Source organism: Siphateles boraxobius, unplaced genomic scaffold, assembly GCF_051911475.1.
Source record: "Siphateles boraxobius isolate OS27281-9 unplaced genomic scaffold, OSU_SipBor_1 37, whole genome shotgun sequence".
Lineage (NCBI taxonomy): Eukaryota > Metazoa > Chordata > Actinopteri > Cypriniformes > Leuciscidae > Siphateles > Siphateles boraxobius.
In genome coordinates, this window is record NW_027508997.1 from 2,989,051 (window position 1) to 3,016,828 (window position 27,778).

The 27,778-nt window shown below is 40.7% G+C and overlaps 1 protein-coding gene across 2 annotated transcripts; it reads left to right on the plus strand.

Annotated features, from left to right (window-relative positions):
- The first annotated feature begins 404 nt into the window (after positions 1-404).
- Positions 405-14,074, plus strand: exoc3l4 (exocyst complex component 3-like 4). 2 transcript variants are annotated; one of them, XM_077197038.1, is made up of 14 exons: positions 405-809; positions 2,136-2,410; positions 2,701-2,781; positions 3,249-3,470; positions 5,601-6,219; positions 7,387-7,504; positions 7,589-7,714; positions 8,618-8,718; positions 9,347-9,445; positions 11,374-11,497; positions 11,826-11,948; positions 12,141-12,293; positions 13,285-13,403; positions 13,491-14,074. In XM_077197038.1, the coding sequence occupies exons 2-14, from the start codon at positions 2,161-2,163 to the stop codon at positions 13,705-13,707; spliced, it is 2,352 nt and encodes a 783-aa protein (XP_077053153.1). In that variant the 5' UTR covers positions 405-809; positions 2,136-2,160; the 3' UTR covers positions 13,708-14,074. The 2 variants fall into 2 exon arrangements, with proteins under 2 accessions (XP_077053153.1, XP_077053154.1); XM_077197039.1 differs by having other exon boundaries at positions 508-809; positions 2,114-2,410.
- The last annotated feature ends 13,704 nt before the right edge of the window (positions 14,075-27,778 follow it).

Consider the following 27,778-nt stretch of genomic DNA (forward strand, 5'->3'; position numbering starts at 1 on the left):
TAACAACATGAACATTTGCATTTGCTCTAATTCAGAGGGAGTAAAAGGCAATGGATCAAACAAAAATGCTGCTGAAATAAATCTAACATTAATGTATAGATTTAGTTACAAATTAACAGAAAGAGACATACACATAGTTTCCATTGTGCCTACTGACTTTACAACTGACTGGCTTCTGATTGGTCAATACAACTTCCCAGTTTTGCTAAAACTCAAAATGAAGCAGATCAGATGATTCATTTTTGTTGAATAGAAACTTACTAGAATATGAACAACTAAACATTTATAAAAAGCAAAATGTAACATGCCTTGCTGTATTGTGAATATCATTTTGTTAATAAAGGAAACACACGATGCTTTGCATAAGCACTTTATTATTTTTGCTCAGTGGTAGGCACAATTGTATTTCCATAGATTGTGGGAATCTGTAAGTGTTGTGTAATCATTTTTCAAAAACTCTCTAGTCAGTGAATAAAATAATTCCTCTGGCAAAATCGTTTTATCTGAGCTCTTTTGAATCTGACGCTAGTTCCTGTATCAGCTCACGCGGGCTCTTAATAATTAATGCACCTATTCAGTGACGTTTCAAGGTGAATCTCGGATAGAAATCTGTTCGGTGTGCGACCGAGGGTTTTTCGCAGCTCTACTCGTGGACTATTTACGGGAAATGTATTAGATAAGTCTTGCTGTTGAACCTGTCGGTGCAGTGCGTTTGCCAGCTGTTTGTTTGTTTGTTTTAGGCTACAATTTAACCGAAAATATCAGTGGAAGTGGCAGTGGCACACTTTGACAAGAAACTTGGATCTAAGGTGAGTTAGTTTTACAATGCAAGGTTTACGAACATACTTATAGCCTACATTAATATAAAGTAATAACGGCCACGTTTGTATTTAAGCGTGTTTTAGTAGGCAACTGACTGATCTTTAAAATACATCTATCTTCCGCGACCTTTAATCGCTGCGATCTCGTATGTAACGTTACCTGTAGCTGTGCCAATAACAGACATAAGTGTTAGAGAGTTAAGTGTCATAAAAGATTATAAATGATGTTACATTAATTTAATGAGTAATTTTAGCGAGATTCCATTGTGAATGATAATGTCGAGCTGTGGTCCGTAAAACAGCCTACTGAAAGGGTCGATAAGTTTAGAAAGAAAGCGCTGTATTTTCGCTCTCTAAAGCACCCCAATCACTTACAAACATGGTGTTGCTTTTGGTATAATAAAGGAGCCATTTCTTCCTTACTCAGAGATGATTTCTAAGAACCTGTCATCTTTTGGTGTAAGAAACATACATGCGCCCATTTAGCTATAGGCTACATTGAGAAAGGTTAGCCTACTTATAGCCAAATAATTTAAAATTGGACTGGGCGATAATGTTGAATTGGGTAGCATATCAAATCCTTTAAAGTTATCAGTTTATTATTAACTTGTACACCAATACAATTCTTTAAATGGCAATGGAGTGCACTGTAAAATACAGTGTTAACAGTAGCCTACAGTGTAATGAAACGTAGGCTACTTCAGAATCTAATGTAGAAAATGAAGGCAGGAATGAAGATGAAAGACATTTAAAATATTGTTCAGGGCTATTAAAAAAAAACACTAGTTTAGTGACGTTTTATTTCAGTCACAATTGTATGTTTTAAAAAATGAACATGGACAGGGAAAAAAAGTGTCCCAATTAGACAATACATGTTACGCACTATAACCAGCATTGCCTTAAACAATCTGGGCTTTGAATGTTCTTTCTTCCCAATATTTGTGAATTGCTTGTTTTTGCTTTTAACTAAGGTAAGAGACATCCTAAGCTTTCCATAAAGGTGTAATGTCAGGTTAAGTGTGTCCTATTATTCACGGTTAATCTTTTAACTTTGGGACCTGTATTGTGATTATTTGAAATGAGTTTATATATGAGCTCATGTCTTTCTGTTGTTATGACTACTTGATTGCAATCCTTGAAAGTCATGTTGTCAGTAAACAAAAAAACAACAAAAAAAACCATGATGTACCTGCTGATAGATTCAACAGTTCACTCTCACACTCGGCTCCAGTGGTCAACGCTATCAAACCTTGCATTGTTTTTTGACACAATATTTCAACATTTCTTTAAAGGTCTTGATATATTTTCTTCAAGCTTGATCCGACTGACGCATGGCAAAATGGCAGAAACTGGAAAAGAAGTAGTAGACGGGGGCTATGAATGGGGTGAGGACGCAACAAAGGGTATGAAAAATGATGGAAAACAGATGGAAAGTCCGGCCAAGGAGAAGAGTCTTGGACTTATGAAGACTCTCAGAGAGAGTTTTAAAGGAGTCAGTCCTATGACATTGAAAAACAAAAGGTCAGAGAACACAGACAGCGACCAAAGCCATATCTCAAATTCTCCATTACAACCGCCGTCCTCTCCAAGTAAGTGTATCCATAATGGGATGAAAGGGTGTTTTTGTTTTTTAGTGACAATGTCTTCTCAAGGTCAAAGTTATAAGAGGTAAAGCAAAAGATATGGTACTTAGAGTACTGTAAACAGTGCTGGTTTTACTTACTTAACTTCTGGTAGACAAAAGCAGCATTGTCTAGTAGATCCTATTCATAAGGAAGGAACCATGTTAGCCTGTTAGCTTGTATAACAGATAGTTGCATATAAGGCTTTTTATGTACTTTGGATTTGCTACAACTCCTTGCATGTTTCTCTTTTTCAGGCTTGAGCAGAGGATCTCCCTCACAATCTTCATTTCGGAGTCCCAAGGCAGAAAAGGCTTTTCTTACCAGAACTAAGTCAGGTGACTGGTCTTTGCACGTCACTAGATTCACCTCTAGACAAGTGAAATATGTCATTAAAGGATGTGTTGATAGTAAATGTAGCAAACAATGCAGAAAGGCTTATTACGTTATACCTTTTGGGAGATCTAGCCTTTACAATTTTTTTTATTCCTAAAATTAATAGAACAGTCACATGAACAAAAAATATGTCCTCCTGATCTTTATATCCTGTTTGTTCTATCATTAAGGATTCTATTTTTAAGATGCATAAGGTAAACAAAGATATTGTAAGTGTACATTTGAGATATTAGATGATCATATGTTTTCTTTGAACTATACAGTTTTATTCATTAAAAGGGTAAAATTTAGGATAAAATCATATTAGGCCTACATGGTCATGTTTTTTTGTTTGTTTGAGAGCATTTGCTCAATTGAATGTTACAAATAATGACTTGAATCATCTCCAGTAACTTCATTTTATTCTTAGATTCTGCAGTTGGAATAACAGGTATGGCAAAGAGGAGTGCATCGATCAGGCAAAGTTTGGGTCTGAGTTCTAAAAAACACAAACAGGAACCTCTTCAAACTGTCACAGAGGCCATGTCTTTATCTGAAGAGGACAGATTGGATAGTGTGAAGAGCATAGACAAAGTGTTGAATCTCAGAGACACCTATACTCTGCCTGAGATACCACCTTTGCCATTGTCAGGTGAGTGTTTATCACACAAGTATTGTGTGTCCCATCTCTAGTTAGTTGACAGAATTTTTCAACATCATGGTTTAGACATTTTAGACATTGTGACTGGTTAGCATGTTTGTTACACCAATAACTTTTAGGTCTTATTTTACTAAATGTATATGTAACGGATGTGGAAAGACACTCACATGTGGGCTTCTTTGTACTTGCCTTTATCTTTTGAATTGAAAAAACTGTAACTATATCCCTGTAATTAATAATACAGTGTACTAGAACAGGACAATAATTTGTCTACGATAACAGGAAACCATAAATTGCTAAATACCATTAGTTAACATTTATAACTAAATAAACACGAATGCAACATACCTTTTTTAATAGAAAAAAATACAAATCACTTTGGCTGAAGAGAAACTACTGCAGACATTCATAAGACTAGAAAAATAGAAATTACACATTCACTCAACTCATAATACAAATAATTGTCAGAATGTTAAGACATAGATAACCACAAGAAATGAACTCGTTCACACTCGTGTGATGCATTTGTAAATTAGTTGAGTAGGCCTACATATAACAATCTCAACAATCGTGTTAAAGCATTAAATGAATTAAATATACGTTCAAATACAAGTATGAAAGAAATTGCATCGAAAAGATTAACTTAAAACATATTATTATCACAATTAAGAGCAACAAAACACACTGTCTGCAGTACCATTAATAGCCACAGGAGGGGAGCCTTCGAACAACAATGAATATAACCACATGCTTATTTTAGGAAATTCACACATCAAAACTCTTTAAATTAAAGGACACTTCCGGCCAAAAATGAACCTAGGGGTAAATAACACACGGGTACATAGTCGACCGTTCTCTGGGATGCGTTTTCATGAAAATCGAATGTACCCAGTTTTATCTTTAGTTTTAATTTGACTACAGATGAGCTTATAACGCTAGTATATAGGGCATAGAATAAGTAAATAATAAAAATCGCTAGTAGGTAAAAGAAAAAAAAAGTAGTTCTTTACACTGAATGGGGGCTGAGGGCCTCATCATTTTAATTTTTTTGTCTGGGTTCCTGTGAATTCAAGCAATGAATCTTCATTGATAAGAGTTCAGTTCATGTTCAGTCATGAATCTTGAACTGATAAGAGGTCAACAACAACAACAACAAAAAAGAATTGTAAAAAGCAGTTTAAAAGAATCCTATATGGTGAATAGCCTGTCACACTACCCACACTGTACACTACTGTTGAAAAGTTTGGGACACTATTTTGTAAAAATACTTTAATTCAGCGTGGACACATTAAATTGATCAAAAGTGACCATAACAACATTTATAATTTTACAAAAGTTTTTTTATTTTAAATAAAAGCTGTTCTTTTGAACAAACTTTTTTTATCATGGTTTCCATAAAAATATAAAGCAGCACAACTTTTCAACATTGATAACAATACAAAATGTTTCTTGAGCTGCAAATCAGCATATTAGAATGCTTTCTGAAGGATCATGTGACACTGAAGACTGGAGTAAGGATCATCACAGGAATAAATTACATTCTAAAATATATTTCACAATATTTCTGTTTTAATGTATTTTTGTTAAAATAAATGCAGCCTAAGCATAAGAGACTTCTTTCAAAGACATTAACAAATCTTACTCACCACAAACTGTTGAATATTAGTGTATACTTGGTTTTTTTTCCCATTTTAATGGAAAAATCAGTAGTATATGGCACAGGTGAGTATTGTGACTAGATGTTTTATTCCTGGTTTTTAGCACATCTGTTCATTTGTAAACCTGTCTTAAAGAGGACTCCATGAATGTTAGTATCTGTAAAGTACTTCACATTTGGCAACATTACCTAGACCACATCATACGATTATAATCAGAATCCCTTCAATAGCTAATCTATGGCAAACAGAGTATGATTGGGACATTTTTGGAAAGCATGAGCTCATCATGTTTAGATCTAGACAGAGGATCATTCCTGATTGAAAAATAATAGCTGTTGATGCAAGTGTGTTAGCTACTCCAAAATGACTCTGTATTATGACACAACTCATGCAGTCGTCTGTTTACTAATATTTTGCTTTTTCCCTCCTCTATTCTCCCTCTGTACTGTGTTATTTGCTGCAGTAATGGAGATTAACAAACTGATGGAGATGGAAGCTTTAGAGGAGGCCTATGTGAATCTACTGTCTCTACGTTTGGAGCTACAGCGTGAGCATCAAGCTCTGGATCAAGAAGACTGCCCCATCGATCTAGTCCATAAAGAGAAAGACCTCAGTTTGCTCTATGGCACACTAAGAAACAAAATGTCTATCATTGTACGCAACTCCAGTGCTCTTCCCTCATGCAATAAAGAGCTGCTGGTGTATGTAGCACAAATTATCCTGGAGGAAGAGAAGAGACAGGGAGAACCAGGAGCGATGCCGGGATGGAGGGAAGCATGGAGGGATGCGGTACGAGACGGGGTTCGAGATACTCTGAAGAAAGTTCACCTGGACAGCCGCGAGCAGAACGCTTCCTGGTTGGCAGTGCATCTGGGGCTTCTGGGTAAAGCTGTGGTGGAGGATTTGGAGAGAGTGAAGACTGAACTTCTGAGCTCATATCCAGCAGACTTTAAAGTGTTTGAAACCTATGTGTCCTGCCATCATGAAGCTGTAGGAGAGCATTTAAAGACACTTTTTGAAAAGGTGACAGAGCTGAAAGATTACCACGCTCTTCTAGATTTCATTATTCATCGCTACCCAAGGTAGGTATTCCTACCATTAGATTTTGTTTTGGTAAATACAGCTGGTCAATAATCACTTTCAAATCTTTTTTTTTTTTGCTGTTGTTTAAGTAAGTCATGCAAAAGTTTATTTTTTTCATAATGAAAGTAAATAGGGAACTCAAGTCTGGCAAAAATGCACCATATATGTATCATAAAAGTTATCCATATGACCTAAAGTACACTACGATTCAAAACGTTGGGGTCAGTAGCATTTTTTTATGTTTTTTTTTAAGTCTCTTAAGCTCAACAAGGCTGAATTTATGTAATATTATGAAATATTACAATTTAAAATAACTTTTTTATTCTAATATATTTTAAAATGTTATTTTTCCTTGATGAAAAAGATACATTTTCATCATCCTTACTCCAGTCTTCAGTGTCACAGAAATGATGCTGATTTGCTGCTTAAAAACATTTCTTATTATTATCAATGATGAACAGATGTGCTGTTCAAAAGAACGGCATTTATTTGAAATAGATATCTTTTGTAACATTATAAATGTTTTACTGTCACATTTGGCCAATTTAATGGGTCCTTGCTGATGATTAATTTCTTTCTGAAAAAAAAAATCTTCCTTATAATAAAACCTTTGAACAGTAGTGTATAAATGTATGTAGGTCAAAGGTCAAATTCTGAAGCTGTGCAATAGATTTTCATGACAATTTTTTGTCATTGTTCACTGGAACACCATATCCGAATTGACATCAGTGGCATTTAATCAAAAGAATCATGATGTCAAACTTGATGTGGATTCACATAAGCCAATCAAAAGACAGATATACTGCGTCAACCAGAGGCTCTTCATGAACTTCCAGTGATCCAAACATCCACTACACAAATCGCTAAAGGTCTAGTGGTCTCATTGTGTTTGTACGCAAAACTTCAGTTTGATAAATAGCTCATTGTGATTTATTCCAGTCCTCTTCAGACCTTATATGGATACTCATGTGTGTACCAGTTGCTGAGATTCATTGTTAAGTTGGTTTCACAATAAAGCACAGAACCTTAAAGGATGCGCCTTTAGAGAAGAGAGTCACGTGTACTGACAGATTATGAGAGTTGTGATTATAGATGTGACTGTACTATAAGTTCAAGGGTTATGATATGACTGTAACTAAAAGTGTATTTAACTGCTGTTTCCATAGTGAGAAGATAATGGGAAGCTGCTCTCTGCAGCCAGAGCTGAAAGAAGATAAGAGAGTGCTTCCGTTGGACAAAGACTTTCTTAACCTGATTAAAGATAAATACTCCAGTCGTTTAAAGGTAGCATACAAGCATATCTATCATCTGAGATAACGCTAGTAGCTAACAGTCTGAATTCAGTGTCCACTCCTGTGCTTTTAACAGGCTGACATGAGAACATCACTTGACAGAATTCTTCAGTTGGAGAATGACGAAATGTGGACAGAAAAGAGGAAACCAAACATTGATGAGGGAATCTACAGCTCACACATTGACATGGACATCTGGACGGTGAGTCTGCACTTTCATAATTAGCTCGCCTTCCCTCAGATTTAAATGGAAGTAAAATTGTGGTTCATAGAAAGTCTTTTGATTTCCCATTTAAATGGCCACAGTCACAATGGATTTTTTTTTACCAATAGAGGGCAGAATAGGGCCTTTTTCTTAACTTATAGTGACCCCAAAACAAATTCAAACAGTTGAGCTACACTTAAAATGAATAATATTAATATGAGTATACTTAGTATGAGTGATATTGCACACCAAGTGGCATTTATTTTAAAGATAACACAATCCAATTTGCTAGTAAATAATTTCACACAAGAACTTTGTTCAGTTTAAAGTAATAAAAAATAGGTATAGTTATGAAAAAAAAAAAATTCGACACTTAAATGTTAAATGTTAGTGAAACAAGTTCATAGTTAAAGGGATAGTTCATCCAAAAATGAAAATTCTGAGAATTTAAATAAAATCTGTTCATGTATTGAGCAAGCGAATCTCTTTAAATGTGTTGGATTAAACTGCTCATTTCATATGGGTTTGTTTTTACCTTTTTGGATCTTCTAAGTTTTGGTTACCTGTACTTTCAGTGGAGGGACTTATAAGGTTTTGTATGTTTGGAACAACATGAGGGTGAGTAAATAATGTCAGTGGTTTTTGAGTGAACTATCCTTTAATGTGCTAAACTATGCTACATATTATATGTTATAATATATATTGTTCTATAATTATATATTATATAATTATAAGTTCTAGCATCATTTGTTTGCAAATGCCATTTGGTTTAAAAAAAAAATCCTATTTCGGTGACATTCAGACATTTTTAAGTGGTTTAAGTGTCCGACTGTTTTTGGGCTCACTGTAATTATAAAACAGCACAAGGGAACAAAAACACATTCATGTTTTCTTTCCCAGAATATTAAAGGGCTTGTACAAGGATCTAGAAGAATTGATGTGAACCTTGAGCAGAAGGTTGTCCGATCCTGTTTAGAGGAACTGAAGACCTTTCCGAAAAGGTTTGTGATAAAGATATAACATGCTAACTGAAAGTACGGTTTGAAATTAAGCTCCGAAAGCTTCTGTAGTATATATTTTATGTGCAGAGAAACTGATTTTTTCTTTAAAAAATTCACTTAACATATGTTCTATCTTTATTTGCTGATTTGACAGTTATTATTGGATTAAAAAATGTTACCATAGTGTCATTCTGTTTCAACTCAACCAGAAGTAGCCTACCTGACTGAAATGTAGATAAATTTTTTTAAAAAAGAGCCAGAATACAGGGGGTTAAAATGACTATAGCAAATGGCAGCATCGGTAGGTCTATTAGTTATAAAGAAACAAAGAATGCTAAAGTCAACATATTTAACTAATAGACCTACCAATCTCCGTGTAAAAATAAAAATAATGATACTGTCTCCTTTGGGGGTAGTCATTTTTACCCCCCTTTAATCTGTCTCCAAATCTCCAAATTCTCTTTGTGGCAGATCTTTCTCATAGACTTGATTAAAACCACATCCCATTAAATGCATTCCCATATTTAAAACATTCCCCTCAACGATAACTGACAAATCATGTGATCTTAGATAAACATATTTCTTTTTATTTCTCTGTATCACTGACTGTTGTTATTTTTCTCTGAAGGTTTGATTCAGCGTTTGTTGAGTGGAGCAGGCCTCTGTCTAACTCATCTCTCTGGGCAGAGTATCACATCAGCTACATCAACAGCTTTAGTGCCCTAAAGTAGGTCATTTACAAACATGTTTGAGAGGAGTAGAAATAATATATAACTTTATAAGTCTAGTTTCAAATTCAATATTATCTCTTCAGAAAGATTACGTGAATACAAAGCCACGGGGTGGAGAAAGCTATTTGTTTACTTTCACATTCATCTCAATGGCAGAATGATCATTCAAGCTTCTGATCTTTGCCTGTCATCACTCAGTTCAGAAACCAACTATTTTTAAGCCAATCCCCTTACATGCCATGAAGCAATAAATAAAAAATAAAAAAAACACACACACAAGCAGTCATGTGATTTCCAGGAATTCATGCTAGATAGAGGCAGTTGGCAGGGGAAGTCCCTGACACTGGGGAATGTTAATTGCGATGGAAACCCCAAGATGTGTGTAAACTTAAACTACTAAAAGTCATTTTAGTTCTAACTAACAAAGGAAATAAAATTAAAAGATTTTAGATATAAATGAGTTATTGATGATTTCTTAACTAATACAAAGCATTAAATACTGTACCAAGGTGTTCATTATTATGACCTAAATTCATCCTCTTGTGTGCTTTGTTGTTAGCTGAAAAGGCAACCAGAATCCCTTAAGCGTATTAGCTGTAACTCAATCCGTTTGTCAAATGTGATACTCTACCATGCAAAGGTTTGGGGTCAGTAAGTTTTTTTTTTAGGTTTTTTTAAAATAAATAAATACTTGTATTTAGCAAGGATGCATGAAATTGATCAAATGTGACAATAACGACTTTTTACCTAATAAAAAAGAAAAGAAAAAAAATTATATATACTATATATATATATATATATATATATATATATATATATATATTACCACCAATTTTAAAATTCTTACCCAAAAATACATGTTGTTCTATTGAACTTTGTATCCAGCAGAGAATCCTGAAAAAAAAGCATAAAAGAATGATTTCTGAACGATCATGACATCATGTGACAATAATGCTAAAAATTCAGCTTTGCCATCACAGGAATAAATTACAATTTAAAATAGTTAAAACAGATATTTGAAGTTCTAATAAAAATTCACAATATTACTGTATTTTAAATGAAGCCTTGATGAGCATAAGAGACTTCAAAAACTACAAAATCTCACAGACCCCAAACTTTTGAGCAATAGTGTATACCAGCGTACACTCACAGGTTGTCAATTTATTTCTGATCGGATATATTTGTATGTATTTAATGTATGTGAACTAAATTATCTCAAAGGTAAGGTATTCAATATGTGAATAAATCAAATAAAATACTTATGCGCTCTATTAAGGCGGATTCATTTTTTTATCTGATAAAACATGCGCATGAACTACAATGGAAATATATTTACTGAATAAATCCCTTTATGTGCAACAAAAAAGTCATGTGACTTTGCCTCAACAGTGGATGTGATTTGATAACTGGACTAACCAGCGAATCAGTTTCATTGCACAGCATCTCAAATATTGGTCTGATCATTCCGAAATGCCTGGGCCAAAGTCTGCCATCAGAATGATTTGGTATAATGACCTCCCAGAACGGTCTCACTCGTTTATGAGGCAGGAAAAAAGAGCTGGTGGCTTCCCCGATTTCAACAGCTTCTATTTTTATCACAGATGTTTTGCGCCAACTCCCCAGGAAGTCACGATTTTGTTCTCTTGAACACATGGGATGGAAACGCTGCTTTATTCACAAGTGTTTAGGCAATATTCCAATTTTGTGCACAAGTTAAATTCACAACTTTGGATGGAAACACAGCTAAAGTAGCAAGATAGATTAGAAAATGTTCTAATGTGGGCGTGAAGAGCAAAATACAAACTGCATACAGACAAAACCCACATTTTATAAAATTTTTAGATTGTTCTCTTTTGGACAGCTGACATTACAAGTGCTGAAAAGCAATTATGATATTCAATAATTTAAATATTTTTTTCTACAGAGAGCACATGGAGAGCTTTAAGGACAGCTGCCCGATTCCGCTAGAGCTGGTTCGAAGGGAAATAGATGGACTGACCACCAAATTGAGTCAATCTGTGCTGGAGCACTTCAAAACGGATGTCAAGGTGTGAGCTGAACCACACATCATTAACAATACTTCTTAAACAATGGCAATAGTTTGAGAGACACACCAGATACATTTAAAAACCATTCAGACAAAGGCAAACTGACTTGATGTTGACCTTCTATGAACTACTTATTTATTTTAATACAAAAATTAATATAAAACACTATATTGTGCAGAATTCTAAAAGTAGGTAAATAAATCACTAAAATCAGTCATAGTGTCTGTGAATATGCATCTGGAATTTAATAATGAATTGAATCTCTATTTTTGATAGTAGAGTGAGTGAATATTAAGTCTGTTTAAGTCTAAAGTCTATCTGTTTGTAGCCTTTCCTCAGGAGACAAATGACAGGAAAATGGTTTTCATTTGATGAAGACTTTTCACAGCTGATCGAAAGAACCAAGAATCTTTCTGAACAGACCAAATACATGAGCCCAAAACCTAAACAGGTGAGACTTCGAGACGTTTTTTTCAAGTATATACACAAACAATACACATTAACCACTGTGCCACAGCTCTCAAGTCACATTAGTGAAATGTTTATACTGCCCCTCAATTTAATGCACATCTTCATGTATTTATTGTAAAATCTCTCTTTTCTTTGCTTTCTCCTGTTTATGCATCTTTTTATGCAACTTAAGGTCTTTGTGAATGAAGCTCACATTTTTGTAGTGAAAGAATATGTTTCTCAGCTGATGAAGAATAACTACTCGTGCAAAAACCGGAAGAATGAGACGGCTGCCACCAAGATCGCAAATCAGTGGGAGGAACTGAAGGAGATTTTCCAAGAAATGGTACAATCCCATAATGCAACTTTAAAAACCAGTGCTTTTTTCCAATAAATCCAATAAATATAGAAGTCCAATAAATATTCATATATCAATATCATTATAATTGTATCCCTTAAAATAATTTATTCATGCCTTAAAATAGCTAGCATGTAACTCTACACCCTTGCTTCATTTAATATAAGTGGAACCATGAATATGCAAATTATCCCCGCCTCCTCTCAATCCCAGCTCGGACTACCTGATCCACTCTGTCAATTTTACTGTAGTAAACGCCTCATGGTGGCAAGTGGAAATACTGGTTTAATTCAGTCATAAATGTTTGAACCAGAAACTGATTCAGAAGAAGAAGTGGAAGGGTGAATTATACAGGGTCGTCTATAAGTCGATGTATCAGAATGGTAATGCATTTTATATGATATACATTTGATATGATTAGCTTTTGGGTTGACTACGTTTTCAAAACCCTAATATAGGTATGTGTTGCTAATGTTACACTAAGCATGTTTCAGACAGCTGCCTTCTAAACATCAGTAACAATAGAAACGCTTTGAACAACAATTCAGAACGTCAGTGGAGAAAGGCATAGTTCATCATAAAATCGTAATATACATCTACATAATTCACCCGCTATAAATGTTCCCCGATTTTTCATATCATCAGAAAAATATACCGGGATAACCTTGCTTCTCTTGAGACTTTCGTGCTTCGCAGCATTGGAAATGATATGCTAAAGCCCGCCCGCACCTTAATGAAATTGTTTACAACATTTTTGTGACTTAAGGAACACCAGTGATTTCAGACTCTGTTTTTGAAACTGTATTTGCTTAACCGCTGTTTTAAGGATAAAAAAACTCAGCAATGGTTTTGATTGATAAATTTACACATGGTGATAAACAACATGTAGACATATAAACAACATTAAAAACTTGATTTTCGCTACAAGGAGTCTTTAAAACATGCTAACATATTCCTTACTGCATGATTCTCTGTATAGAATTCTACCTCAGAATGGCTCCATCCAGTCGGGGACCAGTTGAGCAAAATCATTGGGTGCAGAAAAAGTGATGTAAAACATAACCTACAGCCACTGGTTGAAAACTATCCAGACATCAGGTGCGAGTCATATGTGCTGCAGATAACGTTTACAATTTAACAAACAATAATTTTACTTTGATTCAACGAATGTTTTGCCCATTCCAGAAGGAGCCATCTCTCAGCTGTGCTGTACTTCCGAGGAATTATAAGAGGCAGGGAAAGGCATATTATACTACAGAGACTGGCTGAGCTGAAAGAGAGCATTGGGAATGCTGGGAATAAAGAGCATGCTCTCTTTAATCAGATTCAAGCAGCAGTTAACACAGAATGCCTGCCTGGTACAACCTTCTCCTGTCTGTCCTTCATCATGCCAAACAGCTAATCCTAAGAAAAAGAAAAGGAATGATGATTGCACTGTTTGATAGCAACAGTATGCCTTAAAATATGAGCGATAAGGAATGTTTTCCTGCCTTTGTGAATAATTTATAGTCTTGTATTCTAACAAGATGATTTGGTAAATGTGTTTCACTATTATCATGTGGAATTTTGTGGAATCATTGTGGATGACACTTTAAATCTAATCAGACCATATTATATGCATTGTTTAAAAAAAAAAGGCATTGACGATTATAATGTGATATTTCTATAACCCACAGCTTAGTTGAGAAGCAGTCTAATAAGTGCATAACGGTAGTGTTTTTAATTGTCCTACACAAACAATTAAAAGCTCACAATAAGATCAGGTTAAACTGATGTTTTGCATTTCTTCTTAAACACGCATATCCATTTTTAACCACTGTTATTAGAAAATGAACTTTTGAATTTCAAACTTGGACAGTGTAACTTTTGGCCCTCTAGCGGTTGAAGCACACAAATGCACATCTCTTGCGGAGGAAAATTGTTTTGGTATATTGTTCTTCGACTCCGTTGTTCTGCGCGGATGAATCTGATGGCTTGGAATCGGAATGACACTAACGACATCACACTTCCAAATCCAAATAAATTAATTTTTTTTTTAAATTACGTCTCGTGAGCATGTAAGTAGCTTATATCACTTTTGTTTGATTTATTGAAAAGTCGCTTTAGATAACATTACAAAAGTTTGGCAATGCTGACAACGATTGACAAACTGAAGGTTGTTTATCTAATCCTCACAAGTAGACAGCCATGTGTCAACACTATCAAATATTGAAGACAGTTTCCTTTTAAATTGGAAGTAAGTGGATTTTTGGAAGCATCTCATATCTGTTGATTGATATGTTGTTTTTTGATTAAAGCAGCTCCACACAACCCATCCGTTGGTGACTGAAATCTAACTGAGCAATATTTCAGTTCCCCTTCAGGGACTACCGCTGCGTGTAATCGCAGTGGGAACGCCTCCAGCGTAGTGTGTCTGAAGCATGAATGAAATTAGTCAATGGAGAGAATGAGCGTCACAGCAAGTGACGTCATCGACCAGGAAACTATAAAGCACCCCAGAATCACAAGCACGCCAGCTTCTGTTACTTCAGCAGCGCTCTGTGTGTGTTTGAACTGTCTATATATATCTATATATTTCAATATGAGCCAAAAGCAAATGACGAGCGAACCTCATTATAGGAGATGCGTTCCCCCCTGTACTAGATACCTTACGGGCGGGGATTCGCATCCTCTGTGTGTGGTTTGTTTGGGAGTGCAGCATGCCCAGTCAGCTCTCGAGGGGGCTGATTGTGAGCGTCTTCCTTTGAGGACCTTGCGCTCTCGCCGATCGCTCTTCGAGGAGAGCGGTTCGGTGCGCGCTCCCCGCGGCTCGGGTCCCGCTTCTGTTGAGGCAGAGCGAGACGCATGTCGTGGGGATCGCAAATGGATCTCACCGAGGGGTGTGAGACGGGCCCCGCCCTATCTCAGCCTTCACCGGTGAGATCCAGTGCCTCTATCCCGGCTGTGGAAGCGCGGTCCCCCGCTACTTCTCCCCGGGTTGAGGCACATATTGTTCCGGAGCTTCAGCTATCCAGTTCTGAGGAGCTGGATGTTGAAAGCTTCGGATAAGAGGAGGCTGGTGCCCCCGATGATGAACTTATTAATGTGCTTTCTCGTGCTGTTGAAAAGCTCAGTATTGAGTGGCCATCTGATAGGCAGGAGTCTCATATTAAAAGCAAGCTTGACGATAGATTTTTGCCCACGAGCACTCAGCCTTCTCGCCGGTGTTTGCCTTTTTTCCCTGATCTTCACACCGAGGTGACGAAGACCTGGGTTAAGCCTATGTCAGCGCGAATTCACACAACACACTTCCAACATTTATGCAAATATTATGGGAGCTAAATCTAGTCGGTATGTGACGATGCCGAGGGCGGAGGAGACGCTCGCTAGCTATCTCTCTCCCGAATCGGCATCATCGCTGAAAGCACCGGCTCTCCCCACCAGACCTTTAAAAAATACATCAGCGCTGGTGGGGAAGGCTTATTCGGCGGCGGGGCAGGCAGCCGCGTGCTTGCATACGATGGCTATTATGCAAGCTTATCAGGCTGATCTGCTTAAGGAAGCTAGCGATCAGGGGGAAATTTCTGTGGAGACAGTTAATGAGCTCAGACAGACAGCTGATTTCACTCTTAGAGCCACCAGGCAGACGGCCAGATCAATTGGTCGCTCTATGGCAGCCCTGGTGGCCACAGAAAGGGCTTTTATGGTTGAACCAAAGCAAAATGCAAGAAAGAGAAAAATCTGTTCTGTTAGACGCCCCTGTTTCCCCTGTTGGTTTATTTAGTGATGCTCTACACTCTGTTACTGAGAGGTTTCAGGAGGAAAACAGACAGTCAGCAGCATTTCAGAAATTTATTCCCCTTAAAGTTAAAATTCCTGGGGCTGCTGGGCGAGGGCAGCCTCAGCCGCCGAGTAGTTCTAAGAGAGTGCAACAAAAACAGAGTGTTGCGTCTCGTGCCCCCCCCACAAAATTGGAGGGATGAGGCGGGACGCTCTCAGGCGCGGTCTTCGCGGGGCAGGGCTGATCTGAGGACAGTCATTGTCGCCAAGAAGGCCGCCATCAACGTCAGGACTCTGGGGTTGGTCCCCATCGTGAAAGACTTGAGTACACCTCACAAAACCACGGTGCCCTGTCTTTCCCGGTGCCTTTAGGGGTCTGTTCTACTAACCCTGCCGATCCAGGGCGTAGAGAGACTCGGCGAGCGATTTCTCGAGGGACGTTCGCCCCCTCCGAGGAGGGCTGTGGAGTGCTCAGACCAGCTGTTCCCTGCCGGTGCGCCGCTACAGGGCACTGTGTCTGTCACTCGGGATACTCAACCAGAGGCCAGCCTCGCGAGGCTGGTTCCCTTAGTAGAGTTTCTGGCGGAATGGAAAATTCTTCCCAATGTGTCTCAGTGGGTCCTGAATACTATAAAAAACGGGTACGCTATTCAGTTCAGAACGCGTCCACCTCGATTCAGAGGGGTTCTGCCCACAGTGGTGGGCCCCGAGCAGGCTCTGGTATTAGAACAGGAGGTAAAAACTCTGCTGCTTAAAGGAGCTATAGAGCGGGTTCCTCCCCCCAGCAGGGAGTCAGGATATTAAAGCCGGTACTTCATCGTTCCAAAGAAAGATGGGGGGTTGCGTCCCATTTTAGATCTGTGTCTCTTAAATCGCACTGTAGGGAAGCTCAAATTCAAGATGCTCACTCTCAAACAGATCGTGTCACAAATCAGATCCGAGGACTGGTTTGTCACGATAGATCTAAAAGACGCTTTCTTCCATGTATCTATCCTCCCTCAACACAGGAAGTTCCTGAGGTTCGCTTTCGGGGGTGAAGCGTACCAATATCGGGTTCTTCCGTTCGGCCTAGCTTTGTCTCCCCGAACACTCACAAAGTGTATGGGCATCCGCATCAGGGCATCCGCATCCTGAATTATATCGACGATTGGTTAATTCTAGCTCAATCGGAACAACAGGCGGTTCGGCATCGAGATGTCGTTCTTGCTCACATCATTCACATACATCTGTGGAGCGATCTTTTTTTTCCTAGGATGGTAGGAGAACACTCATAAATGGTATTAACCCCAGTGACGGGTAGGTTTAGGGACGGGGTTGGGGTAGGTCATATATCTATATATACATAATACAGTAATATAACGTTAAGTCAAAGGCGTTGATAAACACGCTGAAAAGCGATTATGCGTGTTGATAGCACGCCAAAAATGGAAATACGAATTGGCGTGTCATACATACGCCATTTCATGAGATCAGTCTGACCTGCTCGTATTGCTTCGATTCTCGCCGCAGTAGATCAGGTCAAGCTAGGCCAGTCATTCACTGTAAAACAGTTCCAAAGACTGTTAGGTCTCATGGCAGTCGCGCCTAACGTGATACCTTTTGGCCTCTTGCACATGAGACTGTTACAGTGGTGGCTCAGAACCAAGGGATTCTCCCCGAGGGGAAATCCGCTCCGCATGATCATGAGTTCGTGACGGTGTCATCGCGCCCAGATCATGTGGAAAGATCCTTGGTTTCTGTCCCAAGGTCCTGTGTTGGGAGCTCCATGTCGTCACGTTATGCTAACGACGGATGCCTCTCTCACGGGTTGGGGGGCGATCATGAGTGGTCGCCCAGCTCAGGGTCTGTGGAAGGACCAGCATCGTCTGTGGCACATAAATTGTCTAGAGATGTTGGCAGTGTTCCGGGCTCTGAAACACTTCCTCCCAGACCTAAGGGGCCAACATGTTCTTGTCCGAACAGACAACACATCGGTGGTCTCTTATATCAACCACCAAGGGGGTCTGCGTTCTCGCCCGCTTTACAAACTGGCACGTCAGATCCTTCTATGGTCCCAGGGGAAAATTCTTTCTCTGAGAGCTATTTATCTCCCGGGGTATTTAAATCAGTGGGCAGACATCCTGTCGAGGCAGGGGCCGAGGCCCGGGGAATGGAGTCGTCACCCCGAGGTGGTGGAGCTCCTATGGGAACATTTCGGTCGTGCCGAGGTAGACCTATTTGCTTCCCCAGAGACATCACACTGTCCACTGTGGTTCTCTCAGCCATCCAGCCCCACTGGGGTTGGACGCTATGGTACATCCGTGGCCGAGGTCATGCCTGTACGCTTTTCCCCCGATCGCTCTGCTCCCGGGAGTTCTGGAGAGGGTTCGCCGGGATGGGCTCAGTCTTCTGCTAGTAGCCCCGTTCTGGCGGGCCCGAGTATGGTTTGCGGACCTAGTGTCTCTACTCGATGGCTCTCCCCTGGAGATACCGATCAGGAGAGACCTATTCTCTCAGGCGAGTGGGTCGATCCTTCACCCCCGCCCGGAAATGGAGGCTGTGGGCTTGGCCTCTGAGGGGGCCCAGCTCATAGATTCTAGTCTCTCGACTGAGGTCGTTGAGACCATTCTCCAATCAAGAGCTCCCGCCACGAGGAAGTTATATGCCGCGAGGTGGAAACTTTTCACCTCTTGGTGTGGAGAGCGCCAGCACGACCCAGTTAACTGCCCCGTTGGTACAGTGCTGGAATTCCTGCAGGACCGTCTCTCCACGGGGTTATCCCACTCCACACTGAAGGTGTATGTGGCGGCCTTAGCTGCTTACCATGTCCCTTTGAGTGGAGGTTCCCTCGGGAGACACCCACTTATATCTCGCTTCCTTCGTGGCACCTTGAGGCTGAGGCCAGCAGTTCGCACGAGGGTACCATCTTGGGATCTGGCCATTGTCTTAGAAGGTCTCTCCCTAGCTCCTTTCGAGCCCATCGAGGAAGTTTCGGAAAAGTTTCTTACTCTTAAGACTATTCTTCTTCTCGCCGTCTCATCTCTAAAAAGAATAGGAGATATTCATGCACTTTCCGTGGCTCCCTCGTGCCTGGAATTTCCCCCTGGTATGGTTAAGGCCTTTCTCTGTCCGAGACCAGGTTATGTTCCTAACCTATAGTACTGCAGGCTTTCTGTCCTCCGCCTTTTTTTGACGTCAGACCAGGAGAAGCTTAATTTGCTGTGCCCAGTTAGGGCTTTAGATGCGTATGTCCACAGAGCTGCCCTGTGGAGGAAATCGGAACAATTGTTTGTCTGTTTCGGGTCACCTAACAAGGGGTGTTCCGCATCTAAGCAAAGGATGAGCAAGTGGGTGGTCGAGGCCATCTCACTTGCTTACGTTTCGGCCGGTCAGCCTTCACCTTTGGCTGTACGGGCCCATTCTACCAGGAGCATGGCTGCCTCTAGAGCTCTTCTTTCAGGGGCTTCTCTTCAAGATGTTTGTGATGGGGCAGGCTGGTCCTCTCCGCACACTTTTGTCAGATTTTATTCTCTTGATTTTAGCTCCACTACTGGGGCTCAGGTTCTCTCGTCGGCATGTGTCTCCTAATCACACACAACGGGGACTTGTTCGTATGGGGACGTGGGAATTGCGTTCCCACTGCGATTACACGCAGCGGTAGTCCCTGAAGGGGAACGTCCCGGGTTACGAATGTAACCCTAGTTCCCCGAGGGGACGGACGCTGCGTGTCCTGCCATTCTCCGGTATCCCCTTGGATCGATTGCTTCAGTAAAATTAGAAGCTGGCGTGCTTGTGATTCTGGGGTGCTTTATAGTTTCCTGGTCGATGACGTCACTCGCTGTGACGCTCATTCTCTCCATTGACTGATTTCATTCATGCTTCAGACGCACTACGCTGGAGGCGTTCCCACTGCGATTACACGGAGCGTCCGTCCCCTTGGGGAACTAGGGTTACATACGTAACCCGGGACGTTTTATCATCTGTTCCAGCAGTTTCTTCAACGGCTCACCCACAGTCTCTCTGCACTCGAATAAACAGACCAAAGTCGGATACCATGTCAACTTAAGATAACCCACATGCTATTATGCTGATCTATACAAACAAAAATAACATGAGCAACTTTTTAAACTCCATTGAGACATGACCCCAAGAACAGCAGTAGGCCTATACAGCCTAAAATGATATGTGAAACTATTCTGCTATGCTGAAACAACAGAAATAACCAAATGATGAAACATAAAAACACCACAAGGTCAGGTTGTGGCGGTTAACATGGTTCCCCCTCCTGGTATGTACACACTGTGGATCTACAACACACTTCTCGATTGACAGCCTATTAAATGAAAAGTTATATGTATTGTACATATTTATTGTTGTTAAATGAACAATATTTAACAAATATTGCTGTTGTATTGTCCTAAATTGACGACTACTAGTCGACTAGAAAAATATTTAGTCAAGGGCAGCCCTAGATGCATGTAAAGGTATTGTAGAAAACTAAAAAAAAACTAAGGTTCTGTAACATATGCATTGTACACGTAATATGTATGTATTGTTACATGTACATATATGTATTGGTAATATTGCATTATATTATAGTTACCTTTTTTACTTAAGCCTAATTGTTTTTGAAGGCTCACAATGAAAAGGAAATGTTTTTCCCCATCTGTCACCCTGAATGAAGGGATTTTCCACATGGGATTTAGGTGAGTGGCTCATCCTCTCTAACCCAACAAAGGCACTGAAGGAATCTCTGGCAGGGTATTTGACATCCGACACCATGACTGCAGTCTCATACTGTATCTTCTTTGCTGGATAAACCATAACCTCTAGTGGTTCAAATGGTGTCTGGTTAAGGTGCTTCTCCTTTTTAATGTACTGCTAAAAACTGCTGGGTTCTTTCAACCCAACTTTGGGTCAAATATGGAGAAACCCAGCCGTTGGGTTAGATCTTTACATTACATTTTTAACCCAATGTTTGGGTTTGTCCATATTTGACCCAAAGTTGGGTTAAAACAACCCAGAATTTTTTAGAGTGAGGGCTGTTGCCTTATCCACCAACAGTCTATGCCAGTTTGACTGTCATGACCAGGCTTGCCACTTGCCAGGTCTGTGCAGCAATACTAGCCCAATGGCCAATCAAAACTAGCCCAATTTGCTACTAATCCTGAACCTACCCCTAAACCTAAATGTTGATACCTTATATTACACAGTTCTTCCTTAAAGGGACAGTTCACCCAAAAAATAAAATGATGTCATTAATTACTCACCCTCATGTCATACCAAACCCATAGGACTTTTGTTCATCTTCAGAAAATGAAGACCTTTTTGATGAAATCTGAGAGATTTCTATCCCTCCATTGACAGCTACACAACTACCACTTTGATGCTTCAAAAAGTTCATAAAGAGATGAGTCGAGCAGTTAAGTCCAAATTTTCTGAAGAGACACGATCGCTTAAGGAACTAGAAGCTGCCTCACCTTGCCATACTTCCTGCATCCATGTGATCAATTTACTGGATACTGGGGCAAGTTATCACTTCCATTTAATATGTACATTTATACAGTTTATTAATTACTATTTATGTTGGCCTAAACAGTAATTTGATATTTTTGCTTTTTATTGAAGGGTTTTGTGTTTTTTAATATTTACTTTTTGCTGAAAGTATAGGCGGTTTATAGCAGTTTTCCATTGTGTCAACATGCCCCAGTCTGCCCACTGCCTAAAGAAAATAGAAATAGCCTACACAACAAAGCAAATAAAAGTGAAAGTATTTTACCTGGCTCAGGTGAAAGAAGCAGGATGATTGATCAATGCTTCACAGTGTTTGAAGACACTCTAAATATATTTCAGGTAAGAGCTTCACTATACCTACACTACTTTTTTTAAATAACTTTTTTAAATTAATTCATTTTGGAGAGCTTTGCTTAGGAAATCCTAAATGAGGTCATTGATGGATCATTAAAATAATTTCAGCAGTTACAGGTTATATGTTTGTGATACTCTTGAGAACATTTTACAAACCCTTGATTTGAATAGAGTATACAGTATTTTTTTTAAAATATTTTTTTGGGGGAAATCCAGAATAAAGTGTAATGGAACAAGAAATGTGCTAATTTTAGTGGAATCTTGTTACGAATTAGCGTGGAAGCAAAGGCAGTAGGCGGATCTAAATGCAGCAGTAGACTTTAATTACAAATTCAGAACAGACAAGATACTCGTGGTACGCACATTAAAACATACATTCAATAACTGACCCCGAACAAAAGAGCAGACAGGATTTAAATACACAGACGGGATGAGGGAACAAGACACAGCTGGGGCAAATCAGAACACCGAGCGGGACCATACAACCTAACAAGACAACACACCTGAAACAAGGGACCTAATAATGACATGACTAGGATAACAGACTACAATAAACAAGGCACAAACTGAATAAAAGACCAAAGACAGAGAAACCACAAACCAGAAACATGACAAAATGAATAAACACCGTAACATTATCCCCCCCTTCCATAAGGCGCGACCCCGCGCCGAATGAACATCAAATAGGGGCGGGAGGGGGGGCGCCCTGGAGGCTGACGAGGGCGTGGCTTGCCCGGAACAGGAAGCCTCCAGGGCGGAGCAGGACGTGACGGCGGCCAGGGCGGAGCAGGATGAGGCGAAGGCCAGGGCGGAGCAGGACGAGGCGGCCAGGGCGGAGCATGGCGTGGCAAAGGCCAGGGTGGAGCATGGCGTGGCAAAGGCCAGGGCGGAGCACGATGAGATGGTGGCCAGGTCGGAGCAGACTCAGACGAGGATGAGGACCATGTCGACGTCGTCTCCATGGCCCTCACGGAGTACCTTCTGCCCCCCCCAAAAAAATACTTGGGGAAATCCTCGGGAGGAACCTCCAGGTGGTAGATGGGTTCCAGGCAGGCCTCCCGGAGCTTGAAGGGCGCAGGCAGGACGAGGCGCAGAGGCGGGGCCGGCAGGGCGAGGCGCAGAGGCGGGGCCGGCAGGGCGAGGCGCAGAGGCGGGGCCGGCAGGGCGAGGCGCAGAGGCGGGGCCGGCAGGGCGAGGCGCAGAGGCGGGGCCGGCAGGGCGAGGATTCTGGGAACGCCCTCCGTAGCCTGGCGAAGCAAACGAGTCCTCCTCCTCCTTCTGCGACGACGCTTCACTGGGCTTGATTCACTACTGGACGTACTTGACTCAGTAGACTCACTTGACTCACTTGACTCGGCAGACTCACTTGACTCGGTAGACTCACTTGACTCGGTAGACTCACTTGACTCGGCACTTGATTCACTTGACTCGGCACTTGATTCACTTGACTCGGCACTTGATTCACTTGACTCGGCACTTGATTCACTTGACTCGGCACTTGATTCACTTGACTTGGCACTTGATTCACTTGACTTGGCACTTGATTCACTTGACTCGGCACTTGACTCACTTGACTCACTTGACTCGGAACTTGACTCGGAACTTGACTCACTTGACTCGGAACTTGACTCACTTGACTCGGAACTTGACTCACTTGACTCGGAACTTGACTCACTTGACTCGGAACTTGACTCAGAACTTGATTCACTTGACTCGGAACTTGATTCACTTGACCCGGCGGCGCTTGACTCACTTGACTCGGCGGCGCTTGACTCACTTGACTCGGCGGCGCTTGACTCACTTGACTCGGAACTTGACTCAGAACTTGATTCACTTGACTCGGAACTTGACTCGGAACTTGGTTCACTTGACCCGGCGGCGCTTGACTCACTTGACTCGGCGGCGCTTGACTCACTTGACTCGGCGGCAATTGACTCGCTTGACTCGGGAAGCGCGGTCTCACTTGACTCGGCGGCACTTGACTCACTTGACTCGGGTTCGTCGAGGCTGAAGCGACGTGCGGGTTCGGAAGACAGAAGCTCAGCCTCAGGCATGTCGATCTCGGCAGGAGGAAGCTCAGGCATGTCGTGGAAAGCGGGCTCGACTCGGTTCACGTGAAGCGCAGGCTCGTGGAGCGTGGTCTCGGCTGAGCAGCTGAAGTGAAGCGCGGGCGCGACCGGGCTGACGTTAAGCGCAGGCTCTCGCAGCTTCTCCTCCACGCCCACAGTAAACGGGGAACCGCTCCACAACAGGGCCAGGTCAACGTACCATTCTAAAGATCCGTGAGGACCAGGTTCGGGCATCAGAGACCGGAGTGGTTCCGATAATCCTCCGCGGAAGAAGATCTTCAAGCCGTGGGTGTTCATTTGCGCGAGATATGCCAGCTCGAGGATTTCTGCGACATAATCCTCGATGGCGCGATTCTCCTGGCGAAGACGGAGGATCTGGACATCAGGACTCCAGGTAGGCATGGCTGCTAGATCCTAGGGGGTCAGTTATTCTGTTACGAATTTGCGTGGAAGCAAAGGCAGTAGGCGGATCTAAATGCAGCAGTAGACTTTAATTACAAATTCAGAACAGACAAGATACTCGTGGTACGCACATTAAAACATACATTCAATAACTGACCCCGAACAAAACAGCAGACAGGATTTAAATACACAGACGGGATGAGGGAACAAGACACAGCTGGGGCAAATCAGAACACCGAGCGGGACCATACAACCTAACAAGACAACACACCTGAAACAAGGGACCTAATAATGACATGACTAGGATAACAGACTACAATAAACAAGGCACAAACTGAATAAAAGACCAAAGACAGAGAAACCACAAACCAGAAACATGACAAAATGAATAAACACCGTAACAAATCTGTTGGCACAATCAACTTAAGCTGAATTTGTTAGTTGATTTTTTTATTGTAAAATGTGCTTCTGATTTATTAAAACCAGATTAAACAAACAAACAAAGTGTGTGTGTGTGTGTGTGTGGATATACTTTTGCTTTCAAAACTACGTGTCAGAAAGATTCTAGTTGCATTTCCTAAAAACTTCACTCAACGTACTCAGCTCTTACGTTCTTTCTTGTTGAGTTCTTAATTTCACAAGTTTTTTTTTTTTACTGTTTGTGGTTTAAAAATTTCCCTTTAATCAAGAGCCTGAGGCCCCTGATATATTAGAACATTAGAAATGCATCAGAATATCTGTACATTAGAAATACTGTTTCATTGTGGCTCTCTGGAGTCATTAACAGTATTTCAGTCTCCCATAAGTCTTATGCAATGGGTGCTGCAGAGGTTTGCTGTGGGTTTTGCTTACTGAGAAAATGTACAAAATGAAAGTATCCTTTTTTTAAGATTGTTGTAAAATATATTGTTGAAACACTTTGTATGACTGAAGACTGAGTTCTTGCAGGATCTTGTGGGTTCCTCAGTGAATCGATTGCTCCGGTCTGCCTTGCTGCTGAGTGGTCTGCGTCTGTAAGGTCCGTATTACTTTCTGTTTTGAATCTTTATTTACTATCATTCCGTGTTGTTTATATTGCCAATTATATCTTACTCATCACCACACATTAATCTGACATTGCTAGCATCGTTATCACTAGCACAACACGCTAGTAACTCGCTAGCCTGTTAATGCACCATGCAGGCCTGTCGTCTTTATTTATTTAAATTTTTTTCTCTCGTGCCATCCGTGCCTGCAGTCTTTATTAATTTTTTCTCGCGCCTTTTACAAATTCATCAAATAACTGTGGTAAGTATAGAATCAGTCAACAAACACGGTGAGTAATATCTTCTCCTGTTATTGTCACTTGCACTTCATGTCACATGTATAGTATAGCCTATAGCCTGTGATAAACGCAGCGAGACAGTCAGGCTGACGGAGAAGATTTCAGAACAAGAGATGAATCTAAACTTTAATTGAGGATAGTAAGAGTGCAAGGGCTTTAGATACTGCTTTGGATGCGACTAGCTTAGTGAACTCTGTACATTGTTCGGCTCCGGCTGTAGAGCCCGTGCAGCAGGGCAACTGTGTGACCGTGAGACGCTGTAGTCGAGGAACAAAACACCACTCTTCCATTTCGATTACAACATTAAACAGGTTCTCCCCACTCAGTGAAACACCCACTGAGAATCCTGTTAAATGTGCCGTAGTTATTGGCGATTCTATTACACGGAATGTGAAAAAAAGGACACCAGCCACCATAGTCACATGTTTGCCAGGAGCCAGAGCGCCTGACATCAAAGTAAATTTAAAGGGTTAGTTCACCCAAAAATGAAAATGATGTAATTAATGACTCACCCTCATGTCGCTCCAAGCCCGTAAGACCTCCGTTCATCTTCAGAACACAGTTTAAGATATTTTAGATTTAGTCCAAAAGCTTTCTGTCCCTCCATTGAAAATGTATGAACAGTATACTGTCCTTGTCCAGAAAGGAAATAAAGACATCATCAAAGTAGTCCATGTGACATCAGTGGATTAGTTAGAATGTTTTGAAGCATCGGAAATACATTTTGGTCCAAAAATAACAAAAACTACGACTTTATTCAGCTTTGTATTGTCTTCCGGTTCTGTTGGGGATCCGCGTTCACGAGTCCGCAGTGACGCTGATGACGTAAGACGCTGCTGACGTGTATCTGGTGCGTCCATGTATTCGGGTTCAAATAAATATGGCTGGCCAAAAAAATGCAAGTCTTCCTCTGTGTGGAAATCCTTAGACATGTTTGTGAAGATTGGTTTGTTTCCAGCGTGCGCCTCCCTCAGACTGTAAACGAAGCTCGGGCGCACCAGACACACGTCAGCAGCGTCTTACGTCAGCAGCATCACTGAACGCGGATCCCCAACAGAACCGGAAGACAATACAATGCTGAATTAAGTCCTAGTTTTTGTTATTTTTGGACCAAAATGTATTTCCGATGCTTCAAAACATTCTAACTAACCCACTGATGTCACATGGACTACTTTGATGATGTCTTTAATTCCTTTCTGGACAAGGACAGTATACCGTTCATTCATTTTCAATGGAGGGACAGAAAGCTCTCGGACTAAATCTAAAATATCTTAAACTGTGTTCTGAAGATGAACGGAGGTCTTACGGGTTTGGAGCGACATGAGGGTGAGTCATTAATGACATCATTTTCATTTTTGGGTGAACTAACCCTTTAAAAGTGCTGTCTAATGCTAATCGTAAATTCTCTAAGATTATTATTCACGTCTGCACTAATGATGTTCGACTTTGCCAGTCGGAGATCACTAAAATTAACGTTAAAGAGGTGTGTGAACTCACAAGTACAATGCCAGGCACTGTAATTTGTTCTGGTCCCCTTCCTGTTCGCCGCAGTGATGATGAGATACTTAGTAGACTGTTGCTCACTCAATGGCTGGCTGTCTGAGTGGTGTCCGCAAAATAATATATAATTCATAGACAATTGGAAAAAAGTTTTTGAGGCAGACTTGACCTGTTGAAAAGAGATGGTAGTCATCCCTCCTGGGATGGTGCTGCTCTTCTCTCTAGTAACACATTGTCTTAGAGCTCAAACATGAATTGGGGCTCAGCTCAGGAAGCAGACAGACTGGCTAAACCAACCTTCTGCTAGCTGTCTCACGTCACTGAGGTCAGATAAATCCCATCACATAGACTCTTTCACCTAGATATCATCATATAGAGACTGTGTCTGTTCCCCGAATTAGGACATACAAAAAACTCCTAAACCCATTTAAGGGTAAAAATTTAATTGATGTTCAACAAATAAAAAGCAGATATAATACGGATGAAGAAATGATAACGCTCGGGTTGGTGAATATTCAATCCCTTACTTAAAAATTATTGTTAATGTTATGATTACAGATTATAACCTAGAT

Bases quoted from the DNA above. Each gene is read 5' to 3' on its own strand.
- exoc3l4 (XM_077197038.1), top strand. From the start codon at position 2,161: ATGGCAGAAACTGGAAAAGAAGTAGTAGACGGGGGCTATGAATGGGGT. The intron at 8,719-9,346 runs GTTTGTGATAAA...TTTTCTCTGAAG, and splicing joins CTGAAGACCTTTCCGAAAAG to GTTTGATTCAGCGTTTGTTG. The intron at 11,498-11,825 runs GTGTGAGCTGAA...ATCTGTTTGTAG, and splicing joins ACTTCAAAACGGATGTCAAG to CCTTTCCTCAGGAGACAAAT.